General features: G+C 45.6%; 2 protein-coding genes across 2 annotated transcripts in view; one reads left to right on the top strand and one right to left on the bottom strand.

Moving 5' to 3' along the window:
• The window catches only part of LOC120848625, a 2,823-nt gene extending 1,192 nt beyond the window's left edge, over positions 1–1,631 (top strand). The window contains exon 2 of the mRNA XM_040220638.2: positions 189–1,631. Within this exon, the coding sequence (XP_040076572.1) occupies positions 236–1,432 (1,197 nt within the window). The 5' untranslated portion in view covers positions 189–235 and the 3' untranslated portion in view covers positions 1,433–1,631. The remainder of the gene's footprint in view (positions 1–188) is intronic.
• A 6,375-nt stretch (positions 1,632–8,006) lies between these two features.
• Positions 8,007–24,724, bottom strand: LOC8037238. Its single transcript, XM_042294412.1, has 5 exons — positions 24,615–24,724; positions 21,248–21,357; positions 9,533–9,676; positions 9,371–9,435; positions 8,007–8,906 (listed from the first exon to the last, which is right to left on the bottom strand). The coding sequence occupies exons 2-5, from the start codon at positions 21,308–21,310 to the stop codon at positions 8,615–8,617; spliced, it is 564 nt and encodes a 187-aa protein (XP_042150346.1). The 5' UTR covers positions 21,311–21,357; positions 24,615–24,724; the 3' UTR covers positions 8,007–8,614.
• Positions 24,725–26,404: the final 1,680 nt, after the last annotated feature.

Below are 26,404 nucleotides of genomic sequence, written 5' to 3'. Positions count from 1 at the left end.
CAAAAATAAACATAATAACATTTGCCTCGCCTCAGTAAACAACGTAACCCGAGTGACGTCATGCGCTCGCTGTTTTGTATGGATTGCAGTGATATCTTTATCCGCGAGGAATCTTAGAAAGGTAGCTCTGTACCTCACACTTGGCTAAGCATTATCTATACTGATTGCCTCTTTACTTCTAAACGCAGGGTTCAAACGCTAAAGTGGTCGCGGACTACTAACCTCAAGCTACGCCATGGTGCAGGCCAAAATTCTCACCGGGTTTTCGAGCTTTCTTGACTGGAAATCGCTCGAGTTCCAGAAGCCACTACCAAAGGTCATGATTTGCAGCCTCTGCGGGGTGGCGTCAAGGTCGACCGTGCTCGCGGACTGCGAGCACACCTTCTGCAAGGAATGCTACGTGTACCGAGTACTGGACCAGGGACACCCTCGGTGTCCTTTCCATCAGAAGGACATTGACCTGGACAACGTCCAGACCTTTGTCTTTACCGAACGCGACGCTAACAACAATCCAGTTCGCTGTCTCAATGCTCATAACGGCTGCGGATACTTGGGGCCGCTGTGCAGTCTTGAAGACCATTACCTCAAGGATTGCAACTTCCACAAAGTCACCTGCATCTCGTGCAAGCTTCCTGTCCTCCGCATGGAGATGTTAGATCACATCGCAAACCGATGTCCCTTCCTTGAAGTCGATGCTCATTCCTCCGTTAGCCACGAAAGGGATACGGCCGAAGACCACAGCACTGTGACTGCGGCAAGCGCCATCGCCCTGACGAACGTTCTCAAGTGCGCTGTCGAGGACAACACGAATCTTCTGCTGGAGTCCATGGAACAATGCACGAAGGCCCTTAAGTTGACCGAGGGCTTGACGAGTAACCTGATGACCTCTGTTCAACGTGGCAACCAAGTAGCTAGAAACACTAACAACATGTTGACTACGTTTGTAGAAGACCGTGCCCGCCGCGAAGAGGTAGAGGCCATGGAAGCCACGATCCCGTTCTTCAGGATCGACGGAATCTTCTTGTCCAACGGCTCATGGAAGCACATCTTTGTCTTCGATGATGTTGCTCAAAGAATAAGGGCTACTTCAAGAAGCCTTACCTTCTTAGCAAAGACTCCTTTCGCTCAAGTCTTGGTCAATGGAAGTGCAGTTCGCATGCGCCTGGATTACGACGCTTCAGGCTACCTATTCAGCGTTATGTTTGAAGGGCCTTATCGGGGCCAGCAACCACCAACGGGAATGTATTTTTACATGGTCAACCAAAAGCAGTTCTACGATTCTTTGATACTCTGGCCTGAAGCCTGGGACATCAGGCAAGACGAGTGGGTTGCACTAAGTTACAAAAGAAAGATGCGCTTTGGCAACTCGTATCTGGAAGCAAACGACCTCCTTCTCCATGATAAGATCATATTCATTCTAAATGTACTCTAGATTAGCGGTGTCCCTCACCAGGGGACAAAAGTCTGACCTGGAAATACAGTGTGCTTGTTTGACAATCCACTTGAAGAAGACACCACAGCTTTGCACTTCTCCAGGACCGGATCGAAGCCAGCCCTTGCACATCGCTCTTGAATTGTCACCTCAAATTCACCGTATATCTTGCTATAGAATACAAGCCTTGCTTTTGAAATTGTGAGCTCCTTTTTTTTATATCACTTTGAGAGTGCAAAAAAACTTTTTTGACAGTCACCATATTCTTTTTATCTTCGTAAGTGCAGACTAAACAAACGCGCTCCTATTTTTTTCATGGTGAAATATAATACATATTTTTCAAATTTACATCCGTTTACTTCAGTAACTTTTCTTCTTGATATTTTTAAATAAAAAAATAAGTATTGTTTGAGGAAAGGGCAACATGTAAGAAAGGATTTAAAGGTTCAAGTGTTTACGAAATTATTTAATAAGTCGGGTTGCCAGGCAAGTTTAGCCAGGCTTAAATAATCATTAGGTGTCGAAGAAGTATTTTTCTGACCCAGACTATAAATTCAATGCTTTTTTTCGCAACCTCCACCCCTCCTCTTCCTTGATAAATCGAAGCATAATATTAATTTTTAAGTAGCCGCTAACAACCTTCAGACCTACGACCAACCACTTGTGATCCCTCCCGAAAATTACGTTTAGTCACTCAGTCAGTCAGTCAATACAACTGTATTGGTGCCCGAGAAAGGGATTAGGAAGTGGTGAAGAGCTCACTAAGGGTCCCCTCCCAGCCCGAGCCCCAGCCCCAGCCCCAGCCCCAGCCCCCCCAGCCCCAGCCCCCCCAGCCCCAGCCCCCCCAGCCCCCCCCCCCCCCCCCCCCCCCCTCTGAGGACGGCCAGTATCCCCTGGACCCCGGCAGCGTCTTCGGTCAGTCGGACTAAGTTTTCGTAAACCCGAGGGTCCGAGCTGAGCAGAGTGGTCTCCCAACTCTTCATCTCTGAGCTGCGTGCTGAGCTGAAATCCTGAGAAATCTGGAGAAATGCCCATTATCAATCTGAAATTCCTGTTATCGATTGCCTGTAAACAAAGTTCTCTTCATTTGTATGGAGCAAGGCGTTACCCTTTTTTGATAACTTTTTTGCGTTTGATGACTATTGTTCTGCACACGTGCATTCCCACGTTTTCTAAGCTCAATTTGGGAACCAAAATTGGTTTGGTGGATTTAAGCACATATCTAGCATGCACACGGTATGACATCTACAAATACAAAACACACAATTAACGCTTTCTAGTTAATATGTTTCTTAAAAAAACTGAAAAAAATTGCACAAAGCCAACACACGTACGAAACCGGCACACATTTATAATAAACTTCTGGAACACAACACTGTCATTGATTTCACTTAAACAAAACTTCACTGAACGTCAGTTATTTCCTTTGCTCCCTCCCTATTTTTCTCTCTATCTCTCTTTCTTTTTTTTTAACTCATTAGAACATTTATTACATATCGATTTTCTAAGCGCAGAAGCTAAAACCGTCCGCCATTATTGGAATAACCGAACCCCTATTGGCGGATTTTGGCAACTCGTTTTATCAGACGATATGCGCTATGCGCAGAAGCCTCCTTCAAAAACTGCGCATGTGTTGTAAGCGTGTCTCACCGATGGTACTAAGATTAATTATCAGCAGCATTAGTCGCCAAGAGGACCATTTAGATATCACGTTCAATCGGCTAAGTTCCGACATTTCAAAAAACGATGTCCCCCCCCCCCCCCTTCGTCGACTCCAGATCCAATCACCAGCTTCTTCGCAACGCAACCGGCGTATGTCATTGCCTTTCAGATATGACGAACCCGGTGTAACTCGCAAGGACCGCTCGGTGTTGGGAAAGGTAGCGCTTTCCTTCGTTGGTGGTCAAAGTGGCAAATATTTCATAACGTTCACAGCATCATTGCATTCATCGTCGAGGGAACAGCAGACCGAAGTGCTCTTCGCACTCGGAAGATAATTTTGACGCTGCAGCGGACCACATGGGCGATAAATCAGCGAAAATGAATAATACAAATATAATAATCATGCTTCATTTTGTTTTAGTGGCCACAGATAGCTATGAAGCCTTTTGTGCGGCGCACTTGTCAGCTCGTGCTTAATGCAACAACATTTAAAATGTACAAAAACATATGAAAGGAGATGAATACAAGTTTGCGAGGCAAATACAACTCGCAATTGTGTACTCAATAGTAGACAATAGCGAGGGTAATCACTAAGTGGTACAAAATGTCTGAGAATTCCGTTACCGTTAACGCAGCTCTCCGACGCCAACTGTATAAGCACTTATTAAACCTCGCATGAACGGTCAGTGCCTCGCAGTTGTAGCAACGCTAAAAATATCCAAGAGACAGCATTCTGAAACGTTCCATAGTCACGCGAGGAGGTCGGGTCAAAAGCAAGTTTTACGTTTAAGTACCGTCATTGTGAGAACCCTTAAACACTTAGCAGGAGAGAGCGTTGTAAAAAATTTCGAGGCATCTTGATAGATCATGCATCAGTGCTGCGCCGCCATTCATAAAGGGCTGTTTGGAGTGCACGTTCATCGTGCAGCGGCGTATTCGTGGCTATTTGTAAGAGACGATACAAAACTGGTCAGTTGCCATCCTACGCAATGGTCGTTATACGGTTTTGGTAGTCAATTTCAGACAGCGGTGAATGTACTACTTGCAGACAATATGGCTGAAACAATTCTCCATGTTACTTTGAAGCATCCTGCCAGATCTTTTTTGGGTGCTCTGATCTGAATTATAAATTGAATGCGAAGTTGAGCTCTCGTAGTTCGGGCTATTTGACAAATTGAAAAATATCAGAGCTTGTAAGGACCCCGGGAGTGGTGCACATCTTTTATATGATGAACGCTATGTTCTGAGAAAGGTACTGTGAACTATATCTTCGATATTGATGTTAATAAAGTAGGTTGTATAAAAAAAAATATTATTTTATAAGCCTGAAAATAAACAGATAAAATCCCTTCAAAATGGAAAATGTCTAATGCTCCCATTTAAAAATGGTGATTTAATGGTGGTGTCTAAATATGAAGGTATATATTGTATAAGTATGATCATATATATTTGCTTAGTATGTGCAGTAATATGTAGGAGCATGTAGTTTTAAAAACAAATATCGCATCTTGAGACACTAATGTTTACCAATGCTCAACATGGTTATCGCCAAAGCGTTTCTGCTGCCATACAACTGAATAAATCACGGCAGAGCTAGCAGCCATACGGCTCGCTCTCTGGGGTATTTGGACAGGCCGCACACAGGCCCTACGCTGGGTCATCCTGAGCGACTCAAGATCAGCCCTCGAGCTGCTATCTAGAATTACAGGCTCGAACGGGCCACGCCCATGGCCCGTTCAATCCCTCAGGATGCGGTCGAGCTTCAGCAGGAAGGCAACGACATTGCCTTCCAATGGCTCCCAAGTCACTGTGGCGTTAGAGGCAATGAAGTCGTTGATTTTCTAGCGGTGCGGACTCACAAGGACCCCGAGTGCCCGCTTTCAACCGTTCCCTGCTTTTCAGACGCCAGCTCCTTGTGAGAAGAGCCATCGCCCTACAGCACCCGGACTCGGTAGTGTTGGCGGGTGCCTTCCCAGCTCGGGTACCGCGTGGCTTCGACAGCCAAACTGTCGCAGTAATGCACAGATTACGGACTGGAAGCGCCTTCACACTGGCGTGGTTAAGTCGCTTCAGACTCAATGTTGACCCCATATGCCAGACCTGCGAGGAAACGGCCGACGCCGAACATCTCCTCCTGCACTGCAGTGATCACGAAGAGGAGCGCACCAGCCATCGTGATGCCTTTTCCCGCTTAGGGCTGCCTAGTACCAACTTGGAGGAACTCCTGCGTCCAAGAGCCTCACGAGCTACTACGGACAAGGCACTCAAGAGTGTATAGTCAGCTTCCTGAGGAGCGCGGAACTCCTCGACATCCTCTAAGACTTACAAGAGTTCTGGGTTGCTTGCGGCTCCTGGGGCTCCTAAAAATCTTACATCCAGAGGTTTTCAGGAGTTCTGGGAGTCGCGATTCCGAACCGAAAGTCGTAGGAAAGTCAACACTCTGAAAAAATGCCCTTCCCTTTCCCCCTCTCTACTCCTCTATCTATTGTTTCCCTTAATTCCCTTTCCCATCGACAGTGACATGTGCGCCCAGAGCGCAACTAATAACAACGTCAATTTCCTAATAAACATCGCTTCAACAACAACAACAACAGCAACTGAATAAATCTGTGCATCAGTTTCCGTTGGTGAATACTGCTCGAGCTTGCACGCACGAACTATGCTCTAAGCAACAGTACCTCACAAGCGTTCAGCAGCATTTCAAATTGAAAAGTAGTTTAAGTGGGCTTCTGTCTTAAAGGGGTCATGAAACGATTTTTCTACTTTTTTTCTCTTTAGCTTTAATCCGCAACTCAAATGCGAATTGGGAAATCACGTCGTCGTGACATTCTTCGGCACCGGTGCGATGACTCCTAGCTTCCATCGTGCTTTATATGCACGCCGCGGACGTATCATAGTAAAAAGGCGGAGAACTTTCGAAGGAAAGAAGGCAGAAAATAGTCCGCTATGTTTTCAAATGTTCGTACCGAAAAGCTGGCTTTTGACTTTCTACCCTCTTTCTTTTGGCCAACGAAACGATATGCGATAAGTAAAATCCCATTTAAAAATCATTTATCCCAGCCCAAAATTCGTTTCATGGCCCCTTAAATAATGGTGATGATTTAAAAAGACTCGAAAGTTGTATGACTATGTCTGCATCAGCCCAATGTTATACTGCATATGCTCTGGCATCACGTACGTAGCATCTCGTGCCATTTTTTTTCTACGTCCTCAGGGTTACTATAGATGATAAACACAAGCAGTCCCTTCCGCCTCAAGCGACCTCCGGTCGCTCTTTTTTATGAAGCGTTTTGAGCTGGATTATTCAAAACTTCCTAGGACCCGTAAGGAACGACAATGCTGGAGATTCAGCAAGGTCCTTCCGATGTATTATTACACATATTCATGTAATCGGCTGTCTTATAAACCTATCCAGAACTCTCCAGTAAATCTATCGCTAGCCGATCCTTTAGCCGAGCAGAATTGGTGGTGAAATATTTCAGGACAACGTCTAGATGGCGTTCCACCGCACTCTATGGAAGACGGGGTTTCGAAAGGAAAATCTAGATTGTGCTTCAAACGACGAAAGGCGGACTGGAGGGAGTGAGAAGGGATACAACCTTCCCTGCGCGGGACTTTCACAATAGGGGTGATCTAATACCTTCGGCCTATAATGAAAGTGACGACATTCAAGATGGAATTTTCCGAGCCCTTCTGCGAGTGTTGTGGTTTTGACAGTTGCTCAGCTGTGTGCCCAAGTTCAATGCCCTGCGTGTGCCACGCTAAGTGATGGGGTAGGGGGAGGTGGGGGAGGTCGACGCTTCGGCACGCATTCGTCTTGCCTTTTGAGATGGCCCCCCAGACAGTCGTTTGATGTGTACTGTCCGGATGAAACATTGAATTTAATTGAAAATTGAAAATGCCCCACCACTGGAAGCAAGAGAGGGACGCGGAGGAAGCTTCGCCCATAGAGTTATGATGTACGCTAGAGGTTTAACTGGCGCTAGTGTCTATGCAACTTACGGGTGTAAATTGAAGCAGACAGAAACCAATCTACTTTTGCGGTGCTCCTGCGCATTCCTGCTGTGCATGCATTCTCCCTTCACCGGAAAATGACATAGATCGCTTATTTTTGTCGTACCGAAGAGTATGTACGTTTATTATCATTGTAAAGTGTAATTGCTTTAGTTACATTATTTGTTCCCCACTGAGCGATGTTAAACTTCGATATATTTCACGCCCTTACCTTTGTTCCATAGCAGGCATGTGAAAACGTGCGACGATTCTAAGCAAAATAACCATCGAAAGGGAGAGTGTTCAAGGTACGCCAGCATCTCGGCAATGCTTATATTTTGCTAATATGCCCGTCCTGTCACTATATAAAAATGACCCCGTCGTGCACCTTAACGAGCGGTTAAAAACATTTACAACTTAAAGAATAAAGTGCGTAGGCTATGAGCAATGCACATACATGTAGGAAGGCTTTTTAGCACCGTGTTTATAGACATTAATTTGAAATAAAAACACCGTAACTAACAAATTATTTTGTCTGCGGGACTGAGACATGTTGAAATCTGCCTAGTACGCAAGAATTATTCGTGATATTTGCTCTTGCTAAATAGTGCTCAGCCTAATATAAATCTTTCTTGCTCGATTTCTTTTCATCATTTTTTATGGGACACATGTCTACAGAACGCACCAAATGACAAACAGTAAATAAAAATAATTTACGGAATTATTTTTTTGTAAACGTTCGATTTTAATTACTATAGTACAACTCCTGCGATTTAAAACAAGATTTTAATCATTACCTAAATCACTAGTTAAAGCATCTTGATCGTTTTTCTCCACCCTGCTGTTATAACTATGTCCGTCCTAGGTGAATTGCTATATTTGATCACCAATGTTTGAAATATAGACACGCACGCGCCTCTTTGTTACACGTTAACTTTATTACACAAATGAAAAACTTGCATGTCATGCATTACATGCCATATATGAATAAACCTATGCCGCATGTGTAAGCCAGTGGGAAAACAATTAACAGCACCCAGGTGTTGGCAAAAACGTTTGCTTCAGCAGACAGGCCGTGTCTCGCATAAAATAAAGTAGAACTCGGGGTGAGCGAATACTGGTTCGAGTCGAATAGTATTGCGTCATTAGGGAGTTTTAGATTAGGCGGCCCCAACTCTTCGGGGGAACCAAAACGTTAGGGCCCCATATTCTAAGACTCTCCATAGGCTCCCCACTGGAAAGGAAAGCAACGAGCTACTGGCTGATCTTAAAAGTGCAGAAGCTAGGGATCACGCTGTGCTATTCGATTTGAAGCAATATCCGCACACCCCTAGTACTAAAAACTCATTCTCGAATCTGCAACGAAAAGTCGTGTACTTTGATTTAAAAATATCAAAACAGGCTAATAAAACGAGTCATACTTCCGTCAAAAGAACACATATTATCATAAACCAGAATATTAAAACAGTGGTATAAACATTAACCTTATTACTGCGACGTCATTAACGCGCCGCGAAGCAAGGCGTGTCAGTACCGCGGCAACGTGCAGGTGCGCTGCTCGTTGGTCCAGCGAGGACTTTCCAAAGATCGGAACACGAGAGGGTGCTCCGACCTCTGCCACGTTGATGTCACGTTACCCGGAGCCGGCAGAGCGTCAACTCTACGTCCCAACATTTGTTCGGGATGGGATAGAATCTTAGACAAGGAGGTTTCATTGGGCGGCTTCAATGGGATGTTCACGACGCTGCAGTTATAAAGGGATGCTCCAAGCACCGAAGTGGAACTTCCAGGGTGCCTTGGTTGAAAATTAAAATTGCCTCTGTAAGCAAAGAAACAAAACATAATTGTATTTAAATAAGGGTAGCCCTTTTAACGTTTTTGGGGGCTTTGAACTCAACTCGTCAGAACAAGCTGCTTGTGTAAATCCGCTTACTGACGGTAAAAATATTAACACAAAAAAATTACAGCGAGAGATCTAGAAAAACTGACACCAATGGCAATAGAGAAGAAAAAGCAGCGATAGCACGCTGTGTTCCAATTCTTTTTTTTTTCTATTTTACAAAACAAAGCGACCGTTATTATGTCTGTAATGGATACTGCAATCTGAACGCGCTGGTAACGTAGAAAAACATTGTTCACACTGCTGCATGCTGACCCTGTAATAGAACGTAAACTGACGACAGCCAAGAATCTTAGTTGTATCAGCCGAACGAGAATCGTACAACAGGTAAAGTTTGTGCTAAATTATAATTCAGGGCACATCGGCACTTGGCATTATCTTACTCCATGAGTGTTGACTTCTTGACAAGCAAATACTTCTGCACTGCCAAGGAAGAAGTTGCATCAGCCTGAAAAGAAACAATTTGGTAACACATTTCTACGGAATTGCTGCAGTGTACCGCAGTACACAGCTTTGAAATCAATTTTGGTGGCGACGTGACTGACCTCTACACCATTAAGAAGACATGCAAGAAAGGCCGCTTCATTCAGTTTAAACTCAACAGGGCACTCGATGGACGGCCACAGGTCATCCTCAAGCTCGATAATCCTCAACGTAGGTTCATACTCCTGGTCCGCCTTGACGCCACCCTGCATTTCAAACAGACTACATGTAAATGCTGGTCAGGTCAGCAGCCTTTCCATTTTCAATCAAAAGTCAATCTACAGTACCCAAAACAGCTTGCACAGTTTTCAAAATAAACCAAACACCACCAATTGCGTCAATGCGGGCTGTTAGTAACTGGCCTTTTAGTACTATTTCAAGGAGTTGCATTAAAACGTCAGTTGTGAGAGTATCGTCTTCATAATGTCCCTTTGCCTCCTTTATATCATTTGTGTTTAATATGCTTAATCATATAGCACATCTCAATATCTTTAGTATTTCTAAGCATGTGCTGCCCTATGCCCTGTAGAATTCATTTCCCAACCCTCGAACCTTCCTCTGCTCGCGTTCGTGACGCCAGTCAGGTTCTGTCTATTATTTGCAGATTTCTGTGCAGGCACTTCATTTCTTGTTTAATTATGCACTTTCATTGGTCTTACCACACCGCCACTGCAAGAAGCTTTAATATAGCTGCGATGACCTAAGCTTATGAGGTCTAATAAAAACTAGATTTAACGAATCTTCGAGAAATTAAATGCCATCCTTTCATACATATTGTAGAGCAAATGTGCTTTTGCTCAACAATATCGAACGGCTCATCTCTTATTTATTTATTAATACTGTTCACCCGGAATCGGGTCGTTACAGGAGTAATGGTTACAAAAACATACAAAATACCGGTATGACGAAATGCACGCTCTTCAATCAGACGCGTAAAAATGGTCAAAACCAGTTACAGCACAGCAGTAACATACAGAGTAAAAAAAAAAAAAAGAACAGCAAGATTGATCGTTTAGGAAACATGAGTATAGAGTTAAATTACACAATTCTAGACTTCTATAGATGCCACTGTACAGTACATTAAATCATGTATGACAATATTATCACAGATAAGGCAATACAGTACCAACTCAACAATATGATCTAAGTAACAGTTCGGCATACAATTACGTTAAGGCTCGGTCGACAAAGTAAGCAGATTCTTCATAAAACCATCAACGCTATCACAATCAACTACGCTCTGTGGAAGATTATTCCAATCTAGGATTGTTCTGGGAAAGAAAGAGTACTGGAAAGTGTCATTTTTTGCCCTTTCCACCATAAGTTCCGCGGTGCGGCCTCTTCTAAGTGTTCTAGATTGGCGGGGCTGTAAGAACCTTGAAGTGTCAATGTTAAACAAATTATTTTTTAACATAAATAGAAATTTTAACCTTGCAGTTTTCCGCCGGCTAGAAAGAAGTGGCAGATCGAGATCTTTCAGCATACCTTTAACGGAGTCGGTTCTCTTATATTTAGCTAAAATGAACCTCGCTGCCATTCTTTGAACTTTTTCTAGATTATTAATTTGGTATTGTCTAAAGGGGTCCCATAGAATTGAGGCATATTCCAATGTCGGTCTTACTAGAGTTTTGTATGCAAGTAGTTTCGTTAACCAGCTACTATACTTAGTTTCAACTTAAAGTGGTACTATGGTGATTTTTAGCTACTTCAACTAACAATATTTTCGGAATCAGTGCCTTTACGCTTTCCGGTATGCTTTTAGTATCTCAAAATTAAGAACAGCTATATTGAAATCGGCAAGTGAAAATGATGCCAAAACCAACATTCAAATATACCGGCGCTTTTTAGTGCTTAGACGTCAGTGGAAGGAAGGCTTGCAGGTCAAGCAGGCAGCCTAGAAATGAACAATGCCGAGCACTTATTTTGTGCTTCTGCGAGGGTGCTAGAGTGAGCTTCCGACATATCCATTTGACGCCATGAAAGTGCTTGTAATCAGTTGGGAACAAAGTCTACAGTCCAGTTCTTGTACACCCTGCTAGGATGTACAAGAACTGGGAGGTGTGGCGACCCCGTCGGCCTCTTCATGGGAGCTGGGTGTCGTGTGGTCTAATAGACCTTATTCATTACTAGCGCCATCTCACAGCGGCCGCGAGTACTATCAGATGCTCAGCGACATCTTTGGGGCTTTTCCACCGCCCTTGCCCTTGTACGAACTTCACTCTCTCCACGCAGCGTTCGTCGTATATTCTCGTTTTAGAGTATTAGGTTGGTGTTAGCCGTTCGAGAAATAACATACGAATATTATCAAGCTGAAGTTTGTTTAAAGTGGTTTCACCCGCAGGGCGAAGCCGACCTGTTGGAAAGCAATCAAGCGCGACTGTCAAACACACCAGGCTGTCCAGGTTAGCAGCCAAAAGCCCGCTTTTATGCTTTCGTCTGCATCTTGAAAATGTTGCTCGAAATGTGAGTCACGTGATAATAATGATGCAGCGTAAAGTAAGCGAGCGTTCACCTTTGCCTTTCAACGCCGCTCTCTTTATACTGACGTGCGAAATGAAGTTGCTATACGTTGCCTATCTCTTCTGCACTTTGCATCAGGCGGCAATCCACTGTAGTACACCTGAATAAGGGGACTCGCCGTTTTTTTTGCGCGAGCGAAGCTACGATGCCAGCCAACATCAAGCTCCAAACAATTACATGGAAGAATAAATGCTCGCTGATGTTACAATTAAACATCAAAATCCCTTCATGCAATGATAGAAAGTTATATAGTTCAAAAAAAGGTTAGGGTTATAGATTATTCTTCTATAACAAAAATAAAACAAACAAAAAATTATAGAAGCGAGACTATGCAACTAACTGGCCAAACGGCATTTGCGCTTTGAATATAAGCTTTGGCCGCTCGCGCAAGTCACGCTTTTTCAAGAGGACGTGCAAAAAAAAAAGGATGGAACTTATTCTTTCTCACAACTGAGCAGACAAAAACAAACGAAGAATACGACCATTTCAGCCCCGAATAAAGCATCTCTGCTGTGACCGCAAGGCCTCTGACGCCCGTCGCATGGCCGCGCTCAGCCCCACAGCGCCCTCACCGGCCGCCATACGGCACATCTCCTCGTTCCTGGTACGCGTCTTCGATTGGTGTGTTTGGCGTCCTATGCTGCCCACACGCCAAAAGTGGTCCCCAAAGCGGCAACAAATGACGTCACAGAAGCCGGAGTGTCACGCTGTTCAATGTCGCAATCCTGGCGGTTGGTTGCAGAAATGCTAACGACAAGGTTGCGAGTAGCACAACCGAACGCGAATGTCGCTGTCGTCACGGCGTCCCAACTTCTGGCTGCCGAAGCTGCCGTGGACTGCCACACTGGAGAGCTACCTGAAGCAGAACAGACGTGTGACACATACACCGCAGCTGTTGCGACGCCGCCAGGATTGCAACTGGCGACAGCATGACACTTGTATGACGTCATGAGGCGGAAATCGAGGGGCGCTTTCTTGGACACGGTAGACACGAGTCGAAGATGCGTCCCAGGCACCAAAATTCTAGTACACCCTACCTCTGCCTTCAACTGACGTCACTTCTTCATTGCTGGCTGTTGACCCTTCACTTTAAAAACAATTTCAAAATTGCAAATTCAATAACCTCGCAAACATTTTTATTTTGGCCCAATATGAGGGTTACTATTTCAGCGATGTTTTTTGGCGAGTTTAGCAAATCTTCAGGCAAATCGGGAGCTGAGAAGAAATCGCCAGAGTACCCTTTTAAAGAGGTTAGCACACGAAAATTAAACTGGTAGATTATTCTTCAAATAGAATGCTCGTAGGCTACTTAGTATATACATCAAGTTTCGTTATTTCTAGAGCTCTAGTAATTGCAATAATTAATTTACGAATGTTAATAAATTTCGTATGGCGACCAGGCAATGCTGCTCAAGTTAGTCGCACCGTCGTGCTCATAAGCCACGTGATCATCATATTTAGTTGAATGCTCTCTAATTATAGGCTCGCCCAAGCTCGCCTCGCCATGGTACGATCGCACACTCTCACGCTACTTGGATATTCCATCGTCCACTCTTGCTCTTGTCTGCTTCTCCTCTGACCTTCCACCTTGCGCGCACTTAAGAGATTGTCGCGGACGGCCGCAAGTTCGTCCGCGACGATCTGATCGTCGTCGCTGGAGCTGGTCGCAACGGGACCAAGTCAGGAGGATGGTGACCGAATGGGCTAGCACACACCAGCTCGGAACACGTAGAGCGGAAGCTCGCGCTGAAGTGCCCAGGATCCTGAGCTCAATCCCCACCCCCGTCCGTTTCGATCTGGATGAGCAACATACCGGCGTGCGGTCGTGTATCACTACTGCGTGATGCACGTTAAAAACACCAAGCTAGTGGTTGTACTGCACTGGCTAAATTTCCAATCTACAGCGAGTTACTCGTCGCAACTTTGAAATGGCTGACCAACTACACGCTGTCTAAATATTCACACAACCCCAATTATTATTGGGACGAAGTCAAAAAGATCAGTCTCCAACAACATCTTTTAAAAACAATCACTCTCGTGGCGCTGCGATCAGTGTCAAAAACTTCGACGAAGTGAGCTATGCCATAGACGTCACCATCTCGAAACCGCGTGCCCGAAACGCAGAAGGTAAACGTGGAAGCTCAAGCGCGAGACGCCGGGAGAGAGCGAAGCGTTGTGATAGAGGAGGGGGGGGGGGGGGAGAGAGCCAATAGTGTATGCGCACTGGGCGCTTTTGTCACTGGCTCACGCCGGGAGAGCTAAGCTAGCGAGTGCGTGCAAGGAGACACCGCGCATTGGGCCGATGACGTCACCAACCCAACAAACATGGCGGCATTTTCGAATGCGGCGGATCCTAAGGTCCTCCACATGCGCCGAGAAACTGAGGGAGAGGAGGAGACGAGAAGGGACGCCAGAACGCCGAGCTCTGGTTGGAAGAATTAGTGACTAGACTCAAAAGCTAGCTGCCTTTGTCTCCACTGCACTCGTGGAATATGGCCGCGAGCGCAGCTGGCCAAGTAGGCAGCGCGAGCGTGGCCTAACGGTTATCCTGTCTGCCTCCCACACGAAAAGCCAGGGTTCGATTCCTGGGAGCGACGCATCTTTTGTTATTCCTGCAATTTAGTTTCCTGGTAAAGTCGAGAATCCTGTTGCTTCTTCGAGGTCCGAATGTTCTACGCGTCGAACCTTCTACGCCGATTATTCCAGAAGCTCACGCATGTACATAAGGGGCTCCGCGTGGCGAGTCGCAGTCAGTCTCGCCCCAGCGCTCGATCCTGCGGTTTCGCCGATATCGACGCCCGCGACGCTCTCCTGCTTTCTTCTGTTTCCTTTTTCATTTATTAATGTGGGCACAAGTTCGCCCCATTAATCGTTCAGATTACTTCAGTTTTCGTCGCCTCATCACTTGTCATTCGTGACAATATGTTAGAACGCGCAATGCCGATGTCAGACGTTTGGCTTTCACGTTCTAATTGGTTCGAAGTGCGAAGTGGAGAAACAGACGGCGAGCTTTAGATCTACCCACTGATCATTCCAACCATACTTGGACGTTGTGATGTCTCCGCGCGTTCTCGCCACCTCCCCGCCTTCACTTTTTCGGCGCATAAACCGATTTGTCCACGAAACTATCGCGTCATTTTATTAACAAATGTAGGCGCTTTGCACAGACGCCAAGTTGCAGCCGCAATTACTGAGCTTCTCTTTTCTTATCTTGATGCCGAGTCACTAAAGCGGGCGTTGACGAGCCTCCACAGAGGCCAATGCTGGGGTGAAGGGCACGGTAGAATCTAAAATGGCAATAACCTGCCCTCTTGTGGTCATAATGAAGTGAAGTAAACTTAAAGAGGAAACAAACTCAAGGTCAGTTATGGCGGCGCCCATGCACAGGTGCTGAAAAGCGACAATTTTGAACATGGGTCCTAGCAGTCTAGTTGTAACATGTTTTATTTTTGGCCTGTGCTAACCTCTCCAAGTCCAGACACAGCCGACGCTACGAGGTAATGGGATCCAATTGAGCAGCGTGAAAAGCGCAAGTCAGGGGTTTTTTTTTTTTTTTTTAATGATTGGCTCAGTGATGATAGAACAAGCACAGAAACAAGACGAACACCATGCTGGTGTGCTTTTGACGCTGTCTCATCGGTCTCGTCAGCTTCTAGCAATGGTTGTGTCTGTACTTTAGGTAAAACTGATTCGGCTAGTCGGATCATTATGATCTAGAGGACTTAAAGGCGCCAAACACTCGGACGCGGAAGAGACAACATACAACACAAGCAACAGCGCCATTCCGTGTTGTGTGCGTTTCTTCCTCGTCCGTTTTTTTTTTTGTTTTTTTTTTTTGTTTTTTTTTTTAGTTTTTTTTTTTAGTTTTTTTTTTATATTATAATGAAACGGAGTATACTAACACCACAGCTCGTCAACGCCTCCCAACGCAATCTAAGAAACCGGATGCAGGCAGGCGTTGAGGGAGAGGCCTGAAGACGAGAGCTTGTGGGGTCGTCAGAGCGCCGAGAACTGGTTAGAATGATTAGGGGGTATACGGAGCGCAAGTTCGTCTGCTTCTTGCACAGGGGTTGCGATGATGTTAAACGCCAAGCTCCTATTCGCCAAGCTCCTATGGGCTGAGTGAAAAGAAATAGTAAGTCGACCTTATGGCATCTAGCTTTCAGGTCTGCCCCTTATGTTTTCAATCAAAGCCAATCAGAGCTCGGCGTCGTTCTGGTGTCCCCGCAGCTCCTGCGCAAGAAGCAGACGACTTTCTCTCCGCGTAGCTTCCCTTGTCTTCACTGCACTCGTCGAACGTGTTAGAACGCAGGAACGCCGGCGTCCGACATTTCGCCTTCGCATTCGAACTCGTTCGACGAGTGCAGTGGAGACAAAGTCAGCCAGCTTTGAGTCTACCCACTAGTCATTCCAAACGGAGCTCCGCGTTTTGGTATCCCCGCGGGCTCTCGTCACCTCCCCTCCCTCAGTTTCTGCACGCACAGACTATTCCGAGAATCACCTTTGGCACGCTGCCCTCCTTGTATACTGCGCTGCAGAACGCGCTCCGAGCATGCGCAGAAACTCCCTTCTGCGCAATATACACCAACACGCGGCTCTGACGTCACGCCTTTGCGGTGGCGCTGTTGTCGCCGTGGCGCATGCGCAGAAGCTTCCCCTCACGCGAATCTGGTTTCTGCACTCGCGCAGTGCCCACACCTGGTTCGGATAAACGCGGAGTGCTTTGCAAACAGTGTGTCGGGTCTACAAGACACCGTGCCCGCGGTGCAGACCAATGACTCGCGTAATTTTTGGACCGAATGATCGGCGCTGGAAAAGCGTACGCATTAGTGGTGCAAAACTATCGATAGTAATATCGATAGTATCGATAGTCGCCAGAAATCTGACTATCGATAGTGAAAAAAACTATCGATAGTACTATCGATAGTCGACTATCGAAAAACTATCGATAGTCGACTATCAGAAAACTATCGATAGTACTATCGCCAGTCGACTATCGAAAACTATCGGTAGTACTATCGATAGTCGACTATCAGAAAACTATCGATAGTACTATCGCCAGTCGACTATCGAAAACTATCGATAGTACTATCGATAGTCGACTATCGAAAAACTATCGATAGTACTATCGCCAGTCGACTAGCGAAAACAATCGATAGTACTATCGCCAGTCGACTATCGAAAACTATCGATAGTACCATCGCCAGTCGACTATCGAAAACTATCGATAGTACTATCGCCAGTCGACTATCGAAAACTATCGATAGTACTATCGCCAGTCGACTAGCGAAAACTATCGATAGTACTATCGCCAGTCGACTAGCGAAAACTATCGATAGTACTATCGCCAGTCGACTAGCGAAAACTATCGATAGTACTATCGCCAGTCGACTATCGAAAACTATCGATAGTACTATCGCCAGTCGACTATCGAAAACTATCGATAGTACTATCGCCAGTCGACTATCGAAAACTATCGATAGTACTATCGCCAGTCGACTATCGAAAACTATCGATAGTACTATCGCCAGTCGACTATCGAAAACTATCGATAGTACTATCGATAGTCGACTATCAGAAAACTATCGATAGTACTATCGCCAGTCAACTATCGAAAACTATCGATAGTACTATCGATAGTCGACTATCGAAAACTATCGATAGTACTATCGCCAGTCGACTATCGAAAACTATCGATAGTACTATCGCCAGTCGACTATCGAAAACTATCGATAGTACTATCGCCAGTCGACTATCGAAAACTATCGATAGTACTATCGCCAGTCGACTATCGAAAACTATCGATAGTACTATCGCCAGTCGACTATCGAAAACTATCGATAGTACTATCGCCAGTCGACTATCGAAAACTATCGATAGTACTATCGCCAGTCGACTATCGAAAACTATCGATAGTACTATCGCCAGTCGACTATCGAAAACTATCGATAGTACTATCGCCAGTCGACTATCGAAAACTATCGATAGTACTATCGCCAGTCGACTAGCGAAAACTATCGATAGTACTATCGCCAGTCGACTATCGAAAACTATCGATAGTACTATCGCCAGTCGACTATCGAAAACTATCGATAGTACTATCGCCAGTCGACTATCGAAAACTATCGATAGTACTATCGCCAGTCGACTATCGAAAACTATCGATAGTACTATCGCCAGTCGACTATCGAAAACTATCGATAGTACTATCGCCAGTCGACTATCGAAAACTATCGATAGTACTATCGCCAGTCGACTATCGAAAACTATCGATAGTACTATCGCCAGTCGACTATCGAAAACTATCGATAGTACTATCGCCAGTCGACTATCGAAAACTATCGATAGTACTATCGCCAGTCGACTAGCGAAAACTATCGATAGTACTATCGCCAGTCGACTATCGAAAACTATCGATAGTACTATCGCCAGTCGACTATCGAAAACTATCGATAGTACTATCGCCAGTCGACTATCGAAAACTATCGATAGTACTATCGCCAGTCGACTATCGAAAACTATCGATAGTACTATCGATAGTCGACTATCAGAAAACTATCGATAGTACTATCGCCAGTCGACTATCGAAAACTATCGATAGTACTATCGCCAGTCGACTATCGAAAACTATCGATAGTACTATCGCCAGTCGACTATCGAAAACTATCGATAGTACTATCGCCAGTCGACTATCGAAAACTATCGATAGTACTATCGCCAGTCGACTATCGAAAACTATCGATAGTACTATCGCCAGTCGACTATCGAAAACTATCGATAGTACTATCGCCAGTCGACTATCGAAAACTATCGATAGTACTATCGCCAGTCGACTATCGAAAACTATCGATAGTACTATCGCCAGTCGACTATCGAAAACTATCGATAGTACTATCGCCAGTCGACTATCGAAAACTATCGATAGTACTATCGCCAGTCGACTATCGAAAACTATCGATAGTACTATCGCCAGTCGACTATCGAAAACTATCGATAGTACTATCGCCAGTCGACTATCGAAAACTATCGATAGTACTATCGCCAGTCGACTATCGAAAACTATCGATAGTACTATCGCCAGTCGACTATCGAAAACTATCGATAGTACTATCGATAGTCGACTATCGAAAACTATCGATAGTACTATCGCCAGTCGACTATCGAAAACTATCGATAGTACTATCGCCAGTCGACTATCGAAAACTATCGATAGTACTATCGCCAGTCGACTATCGAAAACTATCGATAGTACTATCGATAGTCGACTATCGAAAACTATCGATAGTACTATCGCCAGTCGACTATCGAAAACTATCGATAGTACTATCGCCAGTCGACTATCGAAAACTATCGATAGTACTATCGCCAGTCGACTATCGAAAACTATCGATAGTACTATCGATAGTCGACTATCGAAAACTATCGATAGTACTATCGCCAGTCGACTATCGAAAACTATCGATAGTACTATCGCCAGTCGACTATCGAAAACTATCGATAGTACTATCGCCAGTCGACTATCGAAAACTATCGATAGTACTATCGCCAGTCGACTATCGAAAACTATCGATAGTACTATCGATAGTCGACTATCGAAAAACTATCGATAGTCGACTATCAGAAAACTATCGATAGTACTATCGCCAGTCGACTATCGAAAACTATCGATAATACTATCGATAGTCGACTATCGAAAAACTATCGATAGTACTGATAGTCGACTATCGAAAAACTCGAAAAACTATCGATAGTCTACTATCAGAAAACTATCGTTAATCGACTATCGGAAAACTATCGATAGTCGACTATCGTAAACCTATCAATAGTACTGTCGACAGTTTACTATGGATAGTTTTGCGACACTAGTAGTTTGCGTCGCTCCCTCTTGTCTATTTATCGCTTTAATTTTTTTTTTTTTTTCAAACGGGGCACCAACTAGCCCAGGCACTTACCATCCCAACTTTGGTTCAGCTTTCAGTGATGACGAAGATGGGGGTTTGGGCGAAAAAAGAAGGGGGAGGCGAGCGGTAGGGCGAGGGCAAGACGGGCCGGGGAGGAGGAAGCAGACGAACCGCTGGAGAAGAGAGGGGGAAACCTCCTTGTCTCTTTAGCGTTCCGTCTGCTTCCTCCACCCCGGCCCATCTTACCCTCGACCTACCTTCTTGAGTTGTAACGGACTATAGTGGTGCAAGACTATCGATAGCACTAGCGATAGTATCGTTAGTCGCCAGTATAGTAAAAAACCATCGATAGTCGACTATCGAAAAACTATCGATAGTACTATCGATAGCCGACTATCGAAAAACTATCGATAGTCGACTATCGAAAAACTATCAGTAGTACTATCGATAGTCGACTATCGATAGTTCTGGGACACTATCGATAGTTTTGGAAAAACTATCGATAGTATCGATAGTCAATTCATCGATAGTTTTGCATCACTAGTACGCATACTGTCCAGCTCCTCCTCGCACGAGCCGATACCACTGGAATTTTTGAATTTATACGGATCAATCGGATATAATAGGGACTTTTCGTCAACCATGATTCCCCTCGTCTTTTGTCACACTGCAGAGGTGATATTCCTGATAGCTACGAAAGTTGGGGCACAAGGAAAAGTTCGGTGGTATGTAAGCGCTCCCAGAAAACGACCCAACATTTAAACACCGTTACCGGTTATATGGTCAAGAAGTATCGCATTGCAAGTACCTGCCCCTCGTTCCCCAACTTTCGTAGCTTTCAGAGTGTGCTTTTTGATATCTCGTACTTATTTATGGTTTCCTGTGGGACGTGCGCTAATGAATTACATTCTCTTGATGTAGCAAGTGAAGCGTTAACATTGATGATATATCCCATACAGACAAGGTTGGGACTAGGAACATTTGCTTTAAACTTTGAAAGCAGCTTCGTGCGTGCAATCTATTATAACATCGTGGCCGCGGTATTTTCTATCTTCAGAGTAAGTAGAAATAGCTCCCGATTTCCACCTACTCGTGACGATCAAAGTTCGATAGTGCCCGCTATTGCTGACGGCTACTGTACTCCGTTGACCCTTAAGCTGACAATGCGGTGGAAGCTACTCGCACGTTGGAAAAGTCGTGCGTATTTTTCGCCACATGATCACGCTCCCGCCCACACCCATGCAGAGAGTGAGGTCAGGTGATGAGAAAGAGGCGGTTAATGGGTCCGGCGAGTGCATATTCCTTCCATCACACTGTCAGCGTGGCGGTGATCGGAGTTTGCAGCTCATTACTCACGCATCTGTTCCGGAGGTGCTCGGTGATGGGGGCATTCAGGTTGAAGTGCAGCTCATCTTTCATCCACTGCCATCCCTTCAGGTGGTTTGGCCAAGGCACGCTGTACGGTTCTGCAGAAGGCGGACACGGGGTTAGCCGATCGGGCTAGGGTCGAGGCTTAGGGACTCCGTTTCTTCTTAATCGTAATATACGCTAGTCGATATATATACGCCATTCGGTGCGTGCGCCATTCGGTGCGTGCGCCATTCGGTGCGTGCGCCATTCGGTGCGTGCGCCATTCGGTGCGTGCGCCATTCGGTGCGTGCGCCATTCGGTGCGTGCGCCATTCGGTGCGTACGCCATTCGGTGCATACGCCATTCGGTGCATACGCCATTCGGTGCATACGCCATTCGGTGCATACGCCATTCGGTGCATACGCCATTCGCTGTATACGCCATTCGCTGTATACGCCATTCGCTGCATACGCCATTCGCTGTATACGCCATTCGCTGTATACGCCATTCGCTGTATACGCCATTCGCTGTATACGCCATTCGCTGTGTACGGCATTCGGTGTGTACGGCATTCGGTGTGTACGCCATTCGCTGTGTACGGCATTCGGTGTGTACGGCATTCGGTGTGTACGCCATTCGGTGTGTACGGCATTCGGTGTGTACGGCATTCGGTGTGTACGCCATTCGGTGTGTACGCCATTCGGTGTGTACGCCATTCGGTGTGTACGCCATTCGGTGTGTACGCCATTCGGTGTGTACGCCATTCGGTGTGTACGCCATTCGGTGTGTACGCCATTCGGTGTGTACGCCATTCGGTGTGTACGCCATTCGGTGTGTACGCCATTCGGTGTGTACGCCATTCGGTGTGTACGCCATTCGGTGTGTTCGCCATTCGGTGTGTACGCCATTCAGTGTGTACGCCATTCGGTGTATCCACTATTATTTATATCCACTTATATGTATATTCACTATTATTTGCGTTCACTATTCGGTATATCCACTATTCGGTATATCCGCCATTGGTTACATAGGAGTCTCAAAAAACGACTTCGAATGATAGCGCTTGAGGTCAGATCGCGCCTCATACACTTGTACACCCTTGGACCTGTTTGATGATGAATGTAGGAGTATCTCCCGACAGCTAAAGCAGCCACAAGAGGGATTTGTTGGTCACATGACCGGCTCCGAGGGAACAAGGTACCAATAAAAAAAACTCGCCGTCAACTATTCTCTGCTACATTGTCAAGGGTGGCGTAGCTTCCACAGTGCTGCACCCTGACACTGCTGCGAGAGCACGCGTGGCTTCGTGTTCCGCGTCTCATTCAGATGCGCGCTCTCGTGCGAAGTAGACGCCAAACCAGGCCTTGAGCATGTACCTTTGACAGCGTCAGAACACTGTGAAAGCTACACCAGCCTTGACTATGCAGTACAAAATAGTTAACGCCGATAGAGGGAAACAGCTGCCGTAATTCTACCATCGCTTCGACTATTAAAATCCCAATTCGCGCATAGAAAAATATTGAAGATGCTTGCAGTGACGAAATTAACATTTGGGTATACGTTAGGAGCAGCCTGTAAGGATTTTTCTAATGAAGGTACTGTAAGTGAAAATAAAAGAAAACGAGAGGAAAGGTTACTACGGTTAAACTAGCTGAACTACGAAAATAGGGAGAAAGGAGTAAAGACAAGCGATCGCTGGTCTTTAATCCTTTCTCCCTATTTTCATAGTTCAGCTGGTTTAACCGTCGTAATATGCACCACTAACTAGTTTAGCTTCTACCCCCTGAGAGGAAAGGCTTGCGTCTGCTGAACGTATCGGCGGGGACGCTGGACATTTTCTGCTCTCTGAGCCGATCATGCGGGAAAAAAAGCCTTTTGGCGGCTATTTTAGCCACCGGGAGAGATGGCCAGCAAACATGCCCCGATTTAAAAGTGTTTATTAAACTTTGAGAAAACGACTGCTTTGCTTCGAGAAAACCGGTCCAGACACTCTTGCCTTGGCACACGCCCTGTAATATTTTTAAGCAAATGAGAAGGTGTAAAACTGTTTCAAAAAACAATATTGGCAAAGTCACTCGAACGTAAGCGTCTGCATAAAAGAATATAACAAGGAACAGATTTTTTTTCCTTAAATAAGAGCTATTTATTACAAAAAAAAAAAGGAAGAAACTTCGTATTGTACGGTCACAATGTACGAAGAAGTAAAAGCCATAGCTGTAGCACGGTCGCGCAGTGCTCGCAAAATGCTGCCGTCACGTATACTTGAGGACGGAGGTGCGACGTGGTTAATTCTCATTGCCGTCGTGGTTGGCATCGTGGGTGCCTCTGACGACCGTCACGAGTGCTCGGTGGTCCGTGAAGCAGATTGTTATGCGTGGTGGAAGAAGTTTCTAAAACCATCCAACATTACGCGTAGCAACTGGGAAGTGGGATTTCAGATAACGCGATTAATGTTTGAAAACAAGTGTTTGAAGCGGACTACACGGAATACTCCCCTTCGTTGCGCCGTGGCGCCGTTACTGGCACCGATGCCGGGGCTGCCCTCTTCTCTCTCTTTGCGTGGTGCGGCCAACGGGAAGAACCGACTACCCTAGCCTCGCGCCGAGAGGAGAGGGAAGAGTTATACTATATAACGGGCGACGACACCCGACGGCCTCGAAATCTCTGCAAAGTGTCGCCCGTAAAGATCGCTTTAAAAAGTGTTTCTTTTCGCAAAGATTTGTTTAATAATATACAGCAGGTAGAACTGCAACTATAAATGTACAATATACCTAAAATCTAAAAATAGGCTTATTTTTATGGCTTTTTTTTATTCATATTACAATACGCACGAAGACATGTAGTAACTACGATGATTTCAGTGCGAGCACGAATGTTTTGCACGCCAAGCTTCAAAGGTCGGCATGCTTTCTCATAATTTTGAACATAAGCATACTTTTTTTAAGTTCTAATCTTTTTGAGGTCACACCAAGGCGTTATTCACAAATGATAAGGAATTGGACGCGAACAGTCCCAGTCTCGTAAAACTTCGCCAAGCCCTACTTTTGAGAAGTGCTTTCCGTCTTTCTGGTTTCCGCGGAAATCCCAAAAGCCCGTCTCCCGTGCGATTCGAGCAAAATTTACCATCCAGGGATCATGGGTCGAATCCCCACACCTGCCAGTTTTGGTCTAAACCAGCATCGTACCGACGTGCGGTAGTGTTATCCCTAGTGCAGGAAGCACGTTCAAGACCCCAGGATAGCAGTGGTTTTGTTCGGACTGCTCTAGAGCGGAGATGCGAGACCCCCATCGGAGCTGACTAACTGCCCGCTGTGTAAACACGCACGCAATACAATTACTTTCAAATGTATAATCCAGCTGACGCTGGGCTTACCGGGACACGTCAGGCCTTTGAAACTAATTTTACCTCGAACGACAGACAGGTCAAGGGAGAAAAAATATTTCCGCCCCGACTGGAGTCCCTCCAAGCGCACATGGAGACAGGGCGGCCTGAAAAAAAAAGAGAAAATATAGTCGTACGGAAATAAATTTTAAGTGCATTTATTATAACCTAGTTTCACTGGCGTTTCAAAATCTTCAACTCAGGCTTTTATTAGCGGCGAGATGTTTTGGTGGCGCCCTCCTATGGTTACCTTTCGTGACGTCATTACCTTGCGAACAACAAGTTCGATGGTGTTTGTAAGGATCATGGTGGAAGCTTGAAATCATTGCGCTCTTAAAGCAACACGACCAATACCGTCGAAATCGAAGTTCTTCCATTCCTCTTATTTCCGTCGAAGAGATATCCTTTGCTGACGTCATAGTCAGCATTCGGCCAATCGCGGAAGGCCGACCACAGCGACGCTTTAGATCGCGCACGTCGCCAATAGAGAGTATTCACTGGCGACTGTAGATGTGTGCGCTACTGTCGAGCGCGTGCTGGCGGCGAGCTTCCAACGTCTCTTTGCAGCGTGCATTCCGCACCGTCAAGATTGCCGTACTTAGCAGCCTATTAATGTAAGCTCGTTTTGAGCACACGCTCGAAACGGCGCCCTCAACAGTGAATACCCCCTATTCGCGGTCAGAGGCTTAGGGGAGCTTCAATTTTCCTCACTGTGGGTAGTGCACGTGCTGCCCACGTAGTTATGTTTTAATTTTGATACTGAATAGGAGCTTGGCATTGCACGTGCTTGCACCAGCTGAGGAAGTTAAAGTAGCCTCACTCGGGCTTGGGAAAACATTTCACTAGGTGGCGGTACTAAACTTCTGCCGCCAATAGACCTTTCCAATGCTTACAAAATCACAGTCCAGCGTGCTATTTTTACAGCCCAGCACGTGCGCGCGTGTTCATCGCTTCGGAAAGCGAGGAAGCACGTGCCATGCGTATGAACACTCAAGATGGCCACACGCTCTTTGTCGGAAAGGTCTACATTGAGTATTTACTGGATGCCATATTTCTGTGTGCTGTTAACAGCGCATGCTCAAAACGTGCTCATATAAATAGATCGCTAAGACCTGCAATTTTGATGGTGTGATGAACGTCATATTTGTGGGTGCTGTTTAGAGTGCATGGCAGAGAACGAACTCACATCAAAAGAATCATGAAACGACTTTCCTACTTCTTCCTTTTTAGCTTTAATCCTCAACTCAAATGCGAATTGTGAAATCACGTCGTCGTGACATTCCTCAGCACCGGTGCCATGACTCCTAGCTTCCACCGTGCTTTTTATGCACCCCCACCATGGAACTTGACATTCACCAGTGACGATAAGTTCCGTCAGGGCACTCATTGGCCACTAAAGCGAATCCAAATATTCGTCGACGGATTGATTGTAGACGAGCGCATACGTCCGAGTAACGCAGTTCTCGTGTCGAATGCGTGAGCTGGGCTGGGCTGACGTCAGGTTGGCACCGCTGACGCGCGTTGGGAACCGCGGATGTGTCATAGTGAAAAGGCGGAGAGCTTTCGAAGGAGAGAGGGTACAATAGTCCGCTATGTTTTCAAATGTTCGCACCGAAAAGCTCGCTTTCGCCTTTTTACCCTCTTTCCTTTGGCCAACTAAACGATATGCGATTAGTAAAGTCCCAATTTAAAATCATTCATCCCAGCCCAAAATTCGTTTCATGAACCCTTTAATAAGTTGCCAAGACCGGAAATCTTGGTGGTCTGAAATCACCGAGGTA

The sequence above is a fragment of the Ixodes scapularis genome, unplaced genomic scaffold, assembly GCF_016920785.2.
Source record: "Ixodes scapularis isolate PalLabHiFi unplaced genomic scaffold, ASM1692078v2 PGA_scaffold6__148_contigs__length_123643588, whole genome shotgun sequence".
NCBI lineage: Eukaryota > Metazoa > Arthropoda > Arachnida > Ixodida > Ixodidae > Ixodes > Ixodes scapularis.
The sequence above is the reverse complement of the archived record's forward strand: the minus strand, read 5'-3'. Positions and strand labels throughout refer to the sequence as shown.